This window comes from Octodon degus, unplaced genomic scaffold (genome assembly GCF_000260255.1).
Source record: "Octodon degus isolate 3935 unplaced genomic scaffold, OctDeg1.0 scaffold00010, whole genome shotgun sequence".
NCBI classification, from domain to species: Eukaryota; Metazoa; Chordata; class Mammalia; order Rodentia; family Octodontidae; genus Octodon; species Octodon degus.
In genome coordinates, this window is record NW_004524586.1 from 15,932,239 (window position 1) to 15,948,734 (window position 16,496).

Below are 16,496 nucleotides of genomic sequence, written 5' to 3' on the forward strand. Positions count from 1 at the left end.
TAGATAGATAGATAGATAGATGATAGATAGATAGATAAATAGATAGATGATAGATAGATAGATAGATAGATAGATAGATAGATAGATGATAGATAGAGATAGATAGATAGATGATTGATAGATAGATGATAGATAGATAGATGATAGATAGATAGATAGATAGATAGATAGATAGATAGATAGAGATAGATGATAGACAGATAGATAAATGATAGATAGATAGATAGATGATAGATAGATGATAGATAGATAGATAGATAGATAGATAGATAGATAGATGATAGATAGATATATAGATAATTCTTAAACTTTTGGATCTAAACATGCTTGAAATTCATTTCTCTCTTTTGATACTTCATGTATAAAGTACCCCTTTCCTATATTTTAGTTTAAAAAGTTTGATTAACATCTTCTACATTCAAGACAAAGTAATAACGGTGCACACTTACTAGGTGCTTGTTGCCAGCTGCGCACTGCCCTGCTGCTGTTGTGGGCCAGGCCAATGAGTCTTTGCCACGAGGCACTGCTACTAATGCCACCCTCAGCTGAGCCCAAGTCTTCCCGAGGCCATGGAGTTTTCAGGGTGAGAGCCAGCTGGTGACCCCAGTGCTGGCTGATGTCAGCGACCACTCTATGAACACAGTTCATTCACTTGGGGCTGAAAAAGACATCATGTACAAAATTCAAGCTACCTCTTCCCATCCAAGGATACACACACACACTCACACACACACACACACACACACATTTAATTGTTTTTGAAACAGGATATATTTGAGTCTCAGGCAACATTTTCCCAGCATCACCACTTAAATCTTCTCAGAAATCCTCCTCCTCTCCAAAGCCTAGTCCTTCCTCTGGGCCTGACAGAGTATTGTCCCATGATCCCTTGCTCTCTTACCACACAGGGTAGACAGCTATGTAATTTAAAGGGCTCACATCTCCCTCTCTGTTCTCAGAGATACCACAGGAAAATTAGGCAAGGTAATTTTTACCCCTCACCTCAGTGGCAGCATTTGGATACTTAACCATATATCACTTTGTTTGGCTTTAAAATGTATCTTCTCCTTCTAGTTTTCTGGATTATTTGCCTTATCTCCAGGACTTACTTTTCACTGGACCTCTCACAGTTTCAAGGAAATTGCTAGAAAATATTGATAATGCTCCATTATTTATTTAAATAAATCCCTATTATTTGAAAATACTCTAATATGGACAATCCAGGGACATGGTGACATCTGGAAAGCTAGAAATCTCTAAAAGTCTAGTTGGCAGTTAGATCTGACAATAAGAGAGTTAGTGATCAACCCGCTCTTCAGAAGGCTGTCTTGATAACTCACACCCAACCCAACTCTCCCCTTCATTCACACAGAGGCCTTTACCAACAAGCTCTTACTTTCAAGCCCATGAGCTCCCACGTTGATCCAGAAGTGGGCTTCTGAGCCTTTGAATCTCCTGAAATTATACGTGGATTATTATATTTCTGTGCATGAGACATTCACATTAGGAGTGAAGGCAAAGCAATCATCTGATTCTTAAGGATTTCCTAAAATCCATAACCTACCACCCTCCAAAGTTAATAACTACTGGCTTGGATGTGAACCTATAACTATGCAAGTTCTCGCACCCAAGAACACATAACACACAAAGACCCATGGTAAATTTTCCTGATGTGGCATCTGCCCTCCTGGGGCTCATGTATTTGCCCATTTGGACAGTAAAGGGAACATATAAAGACTTTAACTGGGAAGCTGATAGGTAATTTTGGCAATATTTGGTAGGGTGTATTTAACCTTGTTCAGATGTATTCATTCCTCCAAGGACAGATTGTACTTACTCATGATTCAACTTTGGGATCAGCCATGCAATTCGTTTTGGTCAATGGATCATAGATATTATGCAACAAAAGGCATGAAAAGCACCAGTTCTTTACACTTACCTTTGCCCTCAGAAGAACATCCTCATATAGGTCTGCTGCTCCCAAGAAGCGATCAAGAAATTCGGAGCAGAATTCCCCAACTATCATTGGCGAGTTCAGCCACTTGGCCTGCAGGCAGAGCAGCAGGATTTGTTGGGGCTTGAAACCATCAACTTTGGGGATATTCTGGTAAGCAGAAAACTGGTCGAGTGATTGATCAGAAAACATTCACTGAAGGAAGGAAAAGAAAAACAAAACAAAACAAAAAAAAAACCAAAACAAAAACTTTAAATGCTGTTACTTCTCAAATTCGACTTGTGAGTCATCTTGGCATATTGGTCTTCCCTCTCCAAACTTAAGACACTTGTTCCATGATTAGAGAGTAGAGACCTCTTCTTCTGCACCCTTGACTCCCTTCTGCTGTCTTAGTGGAATCCTCCGATAGGTTTCAGTAGTTGGATTTACTTTCTGATCTTGAGCATAATAAAAGGAGATTCCAGGCAGTACATATGGTCCTGACTTCTGATGCAAGACCAAACCCCCAACACCTCATCCTCCTTTCCAAAGCCTGACTTTCAATGGAGGAGAAGCAGAGCCTTATACTTCTTCATCCAAGATCAGAGGATCTCAGCTCATGGTTTACTCTGTGTAACCTACAAATGCCTAATTCATGATTTTTCTTTCAACTGGGTCTTATGTGAAGACAAGAGAAAGAAAACATTGAACACTGGGTGCTTCAAAATGTAGTTAACATCTACAGCTACTTTGGGTTTCCACAATGGGAAAGTAGAAATGGAAGTAGAGTGAGTAGCCCCAGTAAAGTCTCCCCAGAGCAGGGCTCTGGGGTATGCTGGTGCTGGTACTCAGTGTCTTTCAGGGTGACTGATCCCATAGTGTGGTAGCTGGGGAAGTTACTTGGGGTACAGTAATCTTACACCCCCAACACTTAGAATGAAGGTTAGCACCAACTCAGATTTGGAATTTATTGGCCTTTTCATTAAAAGTTTACTCTCCTATTTGTCATAATGAAACTGTCTTAAGAGTCACCAAAGCCCTTTTCACACATTTTCTCCTGACACCAGAGTGAAAACAAAGGAAAAGGAGAAAGTTCTTTTTGACTTTTTCTTCTCATTGGTCAACCTTGAAACATTTAGACAAGCTTCTGTGTTACTCCTCAGAAGTTGAAGGTTGCTAAATCAGACATATTTCAGACTGCAAGAATCAAGAGAAAACTTTCTTTTTCTAAGTCCCAGAGCTTTGAGTTACAGCACCCAGAATCTTCCTTCAAGGACCAGCTGTACTGCAATGAATTGAACAACTTGTCAAAGCTAGGACACAGAAAGTGATCAAAATGAATTTTTTAAAAACTATTCACAAAATATAAACATTATATGTCATAGACAAGAGCTACAATTGATAATATTAACAATAATAAAAATGTGAAAAGGGAATTAGAGGAGGAAGGAGAGAGAGAAGAGGAGGGAAAGGAAAAGGATTTAGAAAAGGATCAAGCTGAATGTTGTCCTTGTACCCACTCCCCAAGATGATTGCGAACTTCATGTACTGAAAACATGTACTTGTTAAAATATGTACATATAAAATAAATAAATTAAAATGTAAAAACCAATGGCAAGCTCAAAAAGGTAAAAAGCACAGTGAAGTTCAGTATTTTGGTCTTTAAAACACACACACACACACACACACACACACAATAACTAAGGTAATTGTGCTACTAATTTCTATTGGTTTATTGAAAGGAACAGTTGGCGCTTAATTTTTTTTTATCAAAATTGCATGCCTCTCTCTGTTAATCTGAACAACTACTTTGAAGATAACAATAAGCAGTATGACAACCATTGCTGTTTTCTTATCATCTGATTTTGAAATTCAGTATCATTTTTAATGTTTTCTTTATTTTTATTCTCTCTCTCTCTCTCTCTCTTTCTTTTTCTCTCTCTTTCTCTCTCTCTTTCGGAACCGGGGATTGAACTCAGACCCTTGTGCTTGCCAGGCAAGTGTTTATTCTATTGAGCCATCTCCCCGGCCCCTTTATTCTCTTTAAAACAAACAAACAAAAAGAAACAGTCTGCACTTGACTTCATTGGTCCTAACTGTAATACATATCAATCCCCACATCTCTCTGCATATATGGAAAAATCAATTTAATTTTACTGCTTCTTAATTCACACAACTCTTGTACACTCTAAAAATATAATTAAAACATAGAACGTGCCCAAGCGTATTTCCTGATTTTATACTACAGCAGAAGAAATAAAGGCAGAGCTGAGGTTAATTTACTGAAATCAATCATTGCCACAACTCAGGGTTGCCCCTTGAATTCTTTGTCCTAGTTCTCGTGTGTGTGTGTTCTGAAGAGCCCAGGGCTTAAGATCTCTGCTCTGTGGGAACAACAGGCAAACATAATCCAGAAGTGACTATACTCCTCATGCTAGATTATAAAAGGTTCAAGGAATTCTTGTTTGTTCTAGATCTCATCTGCATTACTGGTTGTGGGAAGCTTCCTTCTACACTGTAAGAGCAGCAACACAGGCCTTTAACCACTTGATACAACTACCCTAGTGTGACAAAGAAAACGTCTCTAGACACCGCCAGAGATCCCAAGAGAGCAGGATGAGGGTATATGAACGCCCCTCTGGTTGTGAGATGCCATTCTAGAGATAAACACTATGCTGGAACCCAGTATAGAGACAGTTGGAGTGGGTGTGTCTCTTCCGACCATGGTGTCACTGTTATTTCTCAGCATATTTTTCTTCCTTGATGGTGCATAGCATAATAGTACATCTATGACTGATAGCATCTCAGAGTCCATGAAATATATGGTACTCATTTTCAGATGGCATGCAAGCCTGTAGTAGCATTGGAGGAAATTGCTTATATGTTGATTTAAATAATTAGTAATAAAATATGCTATTAGATTTTCTTTTCACTGACATATGTTCTTAGTTACAAACTTCTGCATATGGCCCTCTTTTTCCTACACTCTGTTTTTAATTTGATGATATTCTGAACTTGTTTCTAAGAAGCAGATGTTATGTCACACATGGCTTCATTATGTCATGGATGGCATTCTGTGGAGGAATTTTGCTTAATCAATGATAAGGCATCTACAGTCAAGTATTTAGGCATCTGGTGAATAGCGGCTCAATGTTTGGGGCCTCAAAAGTAGCCTTCATAAGGACTCATCATAAGAAAGAAAACTCTGGTGTAAAGCCTCTTGCTCTGCCTGATGCTGGGGCAGCCTTCTAAAAGCACTTGTGGGACTGACCTTTGCAGCAACCAACACTACACTTGTGGGTTTGTCAAAGAATCACTGAGCAGCCACTGCACTCTGGGGACTGCAGTGATAAATTAACACCATGAAGATGCAAACGCAAGAGATGGACAAGGTCAAAGCCAGGGCAGGATAGAAAAGACATGAGCAGAACTTGGCCTGAACAGTAAGGAGGGGGCAGAGCCTGTGAGCATCTAGAAACCTGTGAATGGTTCCATTTAGCCAAGTAGAGATGAAGAACCCAAAGGGGAGAAGGGAAAGACCTAGTAGCATACAGTTGTCTTGAAGCACCTGTGGTTTCTAGGGGCAGAGTTGACTCAGGTACAAGGTTCTACTGGAAGGTACAGTGTGGGCCCCTTCTTTCTGTCCCTGACAGTGATTAGACTCAGGCTGCCTGGGGGAATGTGAACCACCTGTTCCAAGCCTTATGCTGACCAATTTGCATGCATTAACCATCTGCATCTTTCCAGCCTTGTGACGCAAGGTCTGTTCTAACCCTTGTCCATGGGTACAAACCCACGGCACATCTCAGCACCAGAACCAACTTCCTAAGGTCACTCTTATGATGACCGAGCCAGGGGACAATCCCACACAGTTTTGCCCAAGGAAAGACCAGAGTCTTTAGAGATGACCACAGGTTCAGGGTCCCAGCCTTGCCTTCCTTCCTACTCTCTACCTTGCTTTCTTGAGTGCTGCAGGAGAGAGGGAAGGAAACAGTTCCTGCATGGCCGCTGACATCCAGCCAGCCTGCCTTGTGCAACATCTCTGGCATAAGTTTGCTCCAGTTCCCCAGGTGCAAGGCTGGGAGGAAAGCAGTCTTCAGCCCCCTCAGGGTTGCTGACAAGAGAGCAGATCTGGGAGATTTGTTCTTTCCTAGAGGGAGCCCTCTGGGACTTAGTAACAACCCTAAATTCCATCTCTTAGGGAGAACCTGCTGAATATGTTCTAGCTTTTAACCTCCCAAGACTTTATCTTTTTCCCCATGGTTTTAGACTTCTCACCCATAGATTCTACCACCTAGTTTTTATGAGTACCATAGTTATTTTCCAACTATGTACCCATTTAAACTTTATAGTCTTTTATTAGAGTTGTTTTCATGGACAAATAAATGCCAAGCACTTGAAACTTTATCTACTGGAAGCTTCTGTTTTGGCCTAAAAAATGATCCTGGTCTCCCAGTTAAAATAATTTCATGTCATTATCACTGAAAGATAGAACTTTCAGTTTCACACTCCGCACGCTGAAGATAAATTTCTATCTAACTCAAACCCGGTGATCCTATGGTGAGCTTTTTAAAAGCATTTTTAAATTAGTTTATTTCCAACATTGAAGCTATCAATGACAATTAAGCATATTTAATTTTCCTGTAAAAATGAACATTAAATTCTGATTACAAATATAAAATGTACATTCCCTATAGTTTGGGTTTGGGGTTTGCTGCTATATATTACTGCTATATGTTGTTATTTTGGATATTTACACTAGCTATTTAAATGCAGTTGCCTATGAAAATTTCAAGGGCATCCAGCTAATATTTTAAGTACATAATTAGTAATAGATACTATAATTCTTTCCCAAACAAATGAATGGTTGCCAAGCCCAGTGAAAGCATCTCATTTGTATTAAACATGTATGTCATTTGTTCTTACTGTGCCAGGCGTATCACTAAGAAAAATTTGAAGTAAAGGTCAAATGGTGGCCAAGAGGAAAGTTAAAAACCTGACTAGTGCTAGATGTGCTGGAGGCAAAGAAGACAGGACAGGAAGGTTAGGCAGAGGGCTGCTTCACCAGGCAGGGAACAAACCCAAAGCAGAATATCAACCCCACCCATCCCTGCCTAAGGACAGGAGGAGAAGCCTCTGTGGGGGTGGGGGTGGGGGTGGGGGCGGCACTGGAGGCCATTTGTCTTTACTGCTTCTGCTTGCTGTGGATGTGTCATTGCAATCTACAGCCTCTACACCCATCTCCCTTCCCCAAGAGGAAGTGAAAGGATTTAGTAAGGACCATCACCTGCTCTCTTCTTAATGCTGCCAGAAAAGCAAGAAAATACATAGACAATGTGCCTATGGAGCTCCAACCCAAGAGCACTAACAATACAGGTTTGCATTTAGAGAGCACATTCATCTCCTTAAAAGCAGTTTAAGGCAATTGGCCCTTAAAAATCTTTGTCAATTTGGGATCACTTATTTTTATTTTGCAAATGGAGTAGCCAAGATATTGTCTTCTTTCTTCTTAGGTTTTTCTAATATTTTTGAGGAGGGAGAGGTCTAAAAATGTTTTAAACTTACCATTAAGCTAACTGCTTAGCCAGTAAGGGTGTCCCATTGAAGAGCCTGCTTCAGCCGACCTGCTGTGTCGGGATGAAGACTCCACCTGGGCAGCTTTCTTCTGCCATGTCCTGCTCCCATTCCAGAGGTATCCAGAGAAGGTAGAAACTGCCTTGTGGCAGCTAGTGGGATAATGACTCCTGTCTTATAGTCAGGTTCTTCCCTGGGTGGGGTGTCCTGGAATGGGGTGTTCTGTAGATGCTTGAGGCTGGACTCTTCGCCTATACCCTGCCCTACAATACCACCCATTTGACCCTGGCTTGATCATTCCCTAGCCCCACAAGGGACCCATACTTCCTTTGAGCTGGCCATGCCTTCTTGGAGCAGTGACTTCTGCTCTCCACTGCGCTCCCTGTTTGAGGGGTTAGGGCACAGAGCTGGCAATATCATCTCTCCCTCTCCACCTAATGGGAATTTAGGGGAGTTGATGGAGGCCCTCTTCCTGAAATAGTATGAGGCAGTTTCAGTTCTCATCGGGTCCCTCATTCTGGTCTGTGAGCCAGTGATGAATCCTTCAGAGACTGAGAAGTAACATGAAACCTGTTGCTTTCCTTTCCTTAATCTTGGATGCTTGCTTCTTGGGTGGAGGTGTTCTTAATCGGGATGCATCTTCTCCCATCAGTTTGCTGTCCTCCCCCACAGTCCTCTCTGGAAACAGCTCCATAGAGGCACACAGGAGTGTTCTTTACCTGTCTCATGGGTGTCTCTCTATCCAGTCACATCAAGAATCAATGTTCTGGTGGCTGGGAGATAGCTCAGCAGCATAAGAGCCTGCCTAGTAAGAATCAACGTTCACATTAGGTGACCGAGGCTCCTCGTATGCTATTCCCAGAGTATGCATTGATTGTTCTATGCCTGAGAAAGGAATGACATTCTCTGCAAAATCAACTGAAATCAAGAAAAGTTGGCAACATTATTTGAGTTTTTGCTTCCATGGCTATGAGACATAGTTTGGGTTGAGAACAAAGATATTAATCCTTTATACTATTGAAAATGATAAATTTTGTTATTCGCCTTCATCAAGTTGTCTTAAGGGATGAGGAATCTGTGACAAAGTCACGTAATGATCAGAGAACAGTTAGTGGAGAATCCCCAACACATATACAAAAGTCTTCTGCCAACTCGACTCCTCCAAAATTCTCTGCCAAGCACTGTCCTCACCCACAGGTGACTTCTTATTTCCCAACAGGATCTGATGGGGATGTGCCTGTAGGTCAAGTTTATGGTCATCAGTTGCTTTAAAAAAAATAGGTCCTAGCTCCTGGCTGGGCTCAAACTTGTGATCTTCTTGCATGAATCTCCCAAAAGCTTAAATTACAGGTGGGTGCCCTGACATCCAGCATACCATTTAGTTTTAGTTTTAAATCTCCCCAGAAGGAGCACATGCCTCTTTAATCCTCCAGGATAGACCCTCGCCTAACTCTAGACCCTGATTTATCGGGTTATTTCACTTTCCAGGCAGCATCACTGCAGCTTCCCAAACTCAAGAGTGTGCATGGCAGGGACATCTTTCCTGCTCCCTGTCGGAGTGAACTGTTCCCACCACAACCACTTTGCTCATTGCCTGATTTCTCCCATAGCAAGAGCTGTGCCAGCCTGTGTCAGATTAGTGCTAACTCAAGAAATAGGTAAAGAAAACATTCACAGAGGAGCCTGCAAATGAAAGAGGCAAGATGAAAGCCTGAGGCACAGAACACACGAGGGTCTCATTCAGGTGCTGCCCCCTGTTGCCAGCAGGCAATGGAGAGCCTGTACATCTGCCCAGGTGCAGCATCCCTGACAGGCCTTGCCTGTGATTCGGGAAGTTCTTCCTGGTTTCCTGGTGCTGTTCCATCATTGCTCAAGCATAGGACCCCGAGGAGGTAGATAAGCTTCAAGTTCTTGCAAGATTGCATGTTTCCTTCTTGGAAACAGAAACATAAGGAGGAATCCTCAAGAATGGACAAGGAGAAAAAAAACATGCAAGGAAAGAATGAACGCATTGTATGTTGGAGATTTCTTTCTTTACTTTTCTTTTTTTTTTTCTTTTTGTATTTTAGAACAGGGTGCACAGGGTGTACAGTGTCTCAATGGGTAAATAGGACTCATAGTGTTTCTCCTGTTTACAGCCTCTCAAGTTCTGGGATTACAGGAATGCGCCACCATGCCCTGTCTCAATTGCCATCTCAGCATGCCCCAGGGGTGGGGCTGGCACAGCAGGCCTGGGGATTGAACTCCTGGCCCCTGCATGTGCCTAAGCAGGCTCTTTAATCTGCTGAGCTATTTAAAATAGGCTGGCCCTATGCTGGGGATTTCTAACCATAAATTGAGGCAGCTAGTGCCAGTTTTGGGAGTAGAAGTGTCCATACATGCCTTCTGGCTTTCCCAGGCCACTGTAGTCCAAGCTGGCCCAGCAGACTGCCATACGGGAGAACTATGAATTGGGAGAAACTTCTAGTGCCTGACTTTAACCTTAAATAAATAAGGTTGGAAATCTGTGCTGATTTTTTGAATTTTGCTTCTTTGGAAATTATCTTATGTTCCATGAAAGACTGCTAAAGAGCAGCCTGATTCAGTCTAACAATCAGCAAACCCACAGGGAAGATCACTTATCTCCTTAATGCTTACATAGAACATTCAAGAAGGAAGGCGGTGATGGTGGAGTGGGCTAACAGGCAAGAAACAGGACATTCTTACACAGCTTAGAATGTGACACTGGGAGGCCAAGATGTGGCACGTGCCACCTCCACCTGGTGTCAGTTGAAGAACCTGAGTTGCTATTAGTGCGTTAGTGTCTGCCACCATGGCAGTGATTGCGTAGAATACCCAGAGAAAATGTCAGCACTTCAGGAAAGACACCTGTCTAAGGTGAACATCCACTTTACTTTAGAATATAAAGCTTCTTTCAGGTCTCAGCTGAGTATGTGGTGAACACGTGCTTTGTCTGTGTGGCTACAAATGGATTGCCAGGAGTACTGTGAGAAATCAAAGCTGCAGGGACGTGAACACCACTCAGCACTGGCAGCTCAGGGGGCAGTAGCTGTCTTTCTCTGAACACTCCTTGTGGGTTTGGGGGCTGTGCTGGTGGCAAACATTCTCATGTCAACACAATCCAGCACCCAGGTGTTGTCACTCATGACATCTATACACACAAGCTCCTAAGGTCCCTTACAAAGGAAGGCTCTCAGATGTAAGAAGCAGAGCTGGGCTAAAGCAGACCCACCAGGGGAAAGACTGAGCAGAGTGCAGAAGCAAAAGCAGACCTGAAGACTGCCTGGACAGCAGATCAAAGCAGACCTGTGGCTCTTGGGAGTAGAAACTTTTGCATGCAACAAGATGAGTCTGAGGAACATGCCTAGGAGAGATAGTTGGATTGGTCTAGCTAGGCTGGGAAATCTCAGCCAGGTGGGTTCAGGGAAGGCATGAATTAATGATTCCACTGAGAACCACTAGGAAGGGGCTTTCCATGGAGTGCAGCAGAGTGGATCAGAAACCAGGAATTGCTGGCCAGGAGGGGCACAGGCAGCAGGAAAAGCAAGTACCTGCTGCTGTACCCTCAGCTCCTTTCTCAGTGATCTAGACAAGTGGCTAATGCCTCCATTTCTACATCTGTAAGTGGAGCTAATGATAGAGCCAATGCTTGCCTTATAGGCTTACAGTAAGATACATGGAGAAATCCAAGGTGCAGCTCAACAGAGTTCACTACTTTGGTCACTGTTTGGGTCAAGATCCAGGGCTGGCCAGGCAATTTGCAGAGCCCAACATAAAGAAAAAATTGATTCTCCTTGTTCAATAACTATTAAGAATCTTCAGATAAGTGACAGCAGACCATGTCACCAAATGGGGAGGTTTTCTGACTATGGACCCTATGGGGTTATTTGAGTTGCAAACCCAGAGTCAGCCCTACTTGGTCACCCATCAAGCCAGGCCAGAATCCAAAAGCTGGATCACAACCTGAGGAATCAGAGCCTTTTCTGCTCCTCTTCTCACCTCCCTGTGAGGTGTGGCTTCTTAGTCTAATGAAATACTTAGAGGAACTATCTGGCTTCACAGAGGAGCTCAGGAATGAGTAAACACAGTACAGAAAGGAACAGAAGTTAACTGTACATGGTGCTCTTTGAAAAGAAGAAGGCAGGTACCCAGAGGACTATGGTGTGGCTTGGGAAACAGAGTCAACTGGGTCACCTGCAAATTTCCGAGACTTGGAGGCTGGAGAGAAAAATTTGTGGGCAGAGAGTAAGTAGGGAGGGATAAGAAAAAGGGTAGGTGGCAAGAAGGAAGGCCTGAGGGAACTCAGCTCTCACCACTCCAAAGTGACATGCTTTATTAAGAATTGACTGGCAGGAGAAAGAGCCATGCTACTGTAAATGTCAGTGGGAGCCCAGGTGTTGATGCCTATCACTGTCTGCATAAAGGTCCCTCTCAGAGAAGGCAGCCAGCACCAGAGTGGCAAATCCTGGCCAAAGCAACAGCCTTGTCTGGCTCTGAGCTCCTGGCCTGGTTTCTGCCTAGGATGAGACATTCATTCAAGACTATCCTATAGTGCAGGCCTAGGAGCCTCCCCTGTCAGCTGCTCTGCAGTAAGGCTGAGGGTCACCTTGCAGGCATCTTCCTCTTGATCCTGGATGGACAGCTCAGGCTTTTGCCATGTGGGTAATTTGAGAACCTGATAGAATGCAGGACAGAGTCATTATGTGTCTTCAAATATTATTAAAGTATATGTATAACATTATTGTGATAGCGACAAATACATTCCAAGCTATCCTTTTGATTTCATTTTTTTAATTTTTAAAATAATTTTATTGAGAAACAAATAACAATGAGACAGTTTCAAAACTGATTTATGATTTGATTTCCAAAGAATTAAAAATACATTCATGAGCCCCAAACACTGGCCTTACTGTGTGCCTCTTAGACAAGCTAGCCAAGGAGGAAGTTGGTTGAAGAATTTTGTTGGTAGGTTTTTTTTCCCCTTCAGTACTGGGGGTCAAACTCAAGACCTTGTGCTTGCCAGGCAGGTGCTTAAACCACTGAGCTATATCCCCAGCCCTGGTTGAAGAATTTTGCTGAATCTTATAGCCCTATTGGATCTTATCCTCTTCCTTAGGCTGGTTTCTCCTCTGTATTAGTCTCTCCTAGAGCTCTAGTCCACCTCTACCATCTCTGTCCAAGACACTCTGATGGTTTCTGAAGCCCAGACATCACAGGGCTCATCTCTGTGGGTGTCCCAACAGCCCTTGGACTCTGGGCAACCAAGAATCATGCTTGTCCAATGGCATATCCCAAGACCACACTGAGCCCAAGACAAAGGACAAATAAAATACACACAAAAAGTCTTGTGAAAGTCATTCATTCATGAGTAATCCTTGACAAAATCTAAAACATAATTGTTCAAAGAATCAAAAACTACACCTCAATTTCAAGTTTAGAACAATAAGGAAAACGACAGCTCTGCATTTCCTTGCCATGTTCAAACATATAGCTGTGGATGCTGCACACTTTCAGGCAGGAAAAACCATTCCGAATCAAGGTTATGAATTCAGTGGGGGATTAAACCAAACAATACCATTGGAGTACAGGAAAGAGGCATGTCTGGGAATCCATGAGAGTGATTTTCAGGAGCTTCAAATCATGTGGCTCCAAACACCAGATCAAAAATCTGTTTGAGCAGTCTCTGAAATGCTGGAAGGCATGAGCAGAGGCAAAGAGAGCCAATTCTGGAAGGTAACCATACTTCCAAGGCAGGTTCTGTGAATTTTATACTAAAAATCACATTATTTTATGCAGAAGTGACCCAGGGTTCAATCTCCAGAACAAAATAAAACAAGGCAAAAAAACCAAGAAATCAAAACACACTTTCCCACCCCATTCACATCAGATCTCGGTACATCTAAACTGTAGTACAGCCCTTTCCAGCCAGAGCCCAGGCCTGACACATGTGTGGGACCTTCCACACACTCACATGAGCCTCTTCCATCAGACAGGCCTGGTGTGGAACCCTGCAACAGAGCTCCCTGCGGAAAGACTAGGGGCCAGAACCACCCAGGTAATCCAGGAGCTGAACATCTTGCCAGAGGGATACAGCAGGTTTACTTCTATAGGCTGCAGTAGGAAGAAGCTGAGCTCACCAGCCAGACCCAAGCCAGGCACATCTGGATGATTTCAAACGTGGTAGAGCCAGACCCAGTAAGCCGAGACACTTTGCTAGACCCAGATCTATGAGAGTATCCTCTGTCTTTCTCTGTTGATGGAGAGAGGGCAAAACAGGTAACTGAGGTGAACCAGTCTTCCTAGAAGACCCTCATGTAAATCAAGGGAGGTGATCAGACAGAACTTAGGGGAATTAATTTAATTAGAAATTCCCAATTTAATATCTGCTTAACTACATAGACATAATGTTTACGCTTATGGTCTAAAATGCAAATCCATTAGTTGCAGAAGTTTGTCAACTGCTAAATATTTCTACCAATTATTAGTGTTCCTAACTGTAGTTTTGTAAAACAAAACTGTAACAGCCTTAGCCACATAATCTCTTGGGTAAGAATTTTGGTAGGTGCTAATGCAATAACTGTGCCAAGGCTCTACACCAAAGGTCAGAGGACAGTGCTATAAAAATCAGAAAAAGGAGCAAAATGCATTCTCAGGCTCTGAGCCCACCCAGAACAAATGCAGGAGACACTAGCATAGAAGAAATTGGGAACCACACAGCTGAAATCTCTGAAATAATAGCATCTGAAGTAAAGAAACAACTGCAGAAAGGTATAAAGGAAATTGGATCTAAAATATTTTCTGAAGTAAAAAAAAGAAATTATAACTATAGTGAAAGAATTAGTAAGTGCTTCTCAAGAAAGACACTGATAAAAAATAGAGGAGATTAAAAAACAATGGAATCCTTGAATGAGAAATACAGGAAAGAAATAGATCACATGAAGCAGAGTCAAAGAGATATAGAGGAGCTTAAAATCTCAATCACAAGCTTGCAAAACCATTTGAGTGAAAGTGAAGACAGAGTTTCAGATCTTGAGGATGCCACTGCAGTTAGTGAAAGGTAAGAAAAGATCTCTTAATAATAAGTAGGATATAGGAAAAAATAATTCAACATCTGCAAAATCATGCAAAGATGAATGATGCAAAACTAACAGGCATCAGTGAGAAAGAAGGAGTCAATACAAATGATATAAAAAGAATATGGGCAGAAGAAATAGCAGAAAACTTCCCAAATATGTGAAATCAATCTGACATTCAGGTAACTGAAGAATATAGAACTCCAAATAGCATCAACCCAATTAAAACCACATCGAGACATATACTAATCAAGATACTAGAAATCCAGCACAAGAACAACATACTAAACTGCTAGAGAAAAGAAAGAGATCACAGTTGAAGGAAAACCCATAAGAATAATGACAGATTTCACTTCACAAACCATCAAGTCAAGAAGACCATGGAGCAAACTACTTCAAGTCCTCCAAGAAAACAAATTCCACCCCAGACTGCTATACTCTGAAAAACTCTTTCAAGTTTGATGGAGAAGTGAAATACTTTCATGACAAAGAACAACTAAAGAATTTCATGATGATAAAGCCAACCCTATGCAGACCACTAAAAGATATTCTAGAGAGGGGTCAAAATGAACACAACTCAGTGAATGAGAATGGAAAGACCCATGAAATAAGGCAAACAATTAAACACAGGAAAAAAGAGGTATATAAAGCAGATAAATAACATGTCAATCATAAGTCAATACATCTCAATTATAATCATCAATGTAAATCCAAATTAAAAGAAATATACTGGCACAGTGGATTAGGAAGCAAAATCCAACAATGTGCTGTATACAAGAAACACACTTAACTTTTAAAGAAATTCAGAGACTGAAATTCAAAGGATAGAAAACAATACTACATGCCCCAGCACCACAGAAAACATCAGGGGTAGCAATCATGTTTTCAGACAGTCTCAATTGCAAACTAAGAATGACCAAGTGAAATAAAGAAGGTCACTATATACTGGTTAGAGGAAAAATACAAGAGGAATAGGTAGCAGTCATAAATATGCACGCACCAAACATGGGAGCACCCACCTATATAAGACAAATCTTAATGGACATGAAAAATCTAATATCCAATAACACAGCCTTAACAGGAGAACTTAACACCCCCTTATCCCAAACAGATAGGTCAAGCAGGCAAAAAAATTGCCAAGAAGTAGCAAAACTGAACCAAAACTTGGAACAAATGGAATTATTGGCAGATAGAAGTGTTCCACCCAACCATATCTAAACAGACATTTTTTTTTCAGGTACACATGGGACATTTTCTAAACTAAACCAAATACTAGTCAATAGGTCATGGTTAAGTATGTGCAAGAAAAGATTATCTCATGCATATTATCTCACCACAGTGCAATGAAACTGGAAATAAATGAGCAAAAAACCCCACAAAAACACATAAATACATGGAAATTAAACAACACGCTGCTCAGCAACCAATGGGTTACAGGTGAAATTAAACAAGAAATTAAACAATATCTATAATTCAATGAAAATTCAAGTACAACTTATTGGAATTTATGGGCTGGGAGATAGCTCAGTGGCATAAGCACATGCCTGACAAGTGTGAGGTCCTGAGTTTGATCTCTGGTACCAAACAAAACAAAACAAAGTCATAATCTCTTAGAATTTATGGTATGCAATGAAAGCAGTATTTAGAGGGAAATTTATAGCTGTGAACTCACACATTAGGAAAAAAAAACAGGAAGAAATAAATACCTTAATGCTGTGCCTCAAACTTCTAGAAAAAGAAGAGCAAACAAAACCCAAAGCCCAACAATGTGAGGAAACTATAAAAATTAGAGTAGAAATTAATGCAATCAAGACAAGGTAAAGAGGGGCTGGGGAGATGGCACAGTGAATAATCCCTTTCCTGGCAAGCACAAGGGCCTGAGTTCAATCCCCAGTTTCACAAAAAAAAAAAAAAAA

At 41.6% G+C, this 16,496-nt stretch overlaps 1 protein-coding gene across 1 annotated transcript in view; it reads right to left on the reverse strand.

Annotated features, from left to right (window-relative positions):
• Nps (neuropeptide S) overlaps positions 1–16,496 on the reverse strand; it is a 94,571-nt gene that overhangs the window by 8,173 nt on the left and 69,902 nt on the right. Inside the window, exon 2 of the mRNA XM_023709047.1 lies at positions 1,940–2,104. Within this exon, the coding sequence (XP_023564815.1) occupies positions 1,940–2,104 (165 nt within the window). The remainder of the gene's footprint in view (positions 1–1,939; positions 2,105–16,496) is intronic.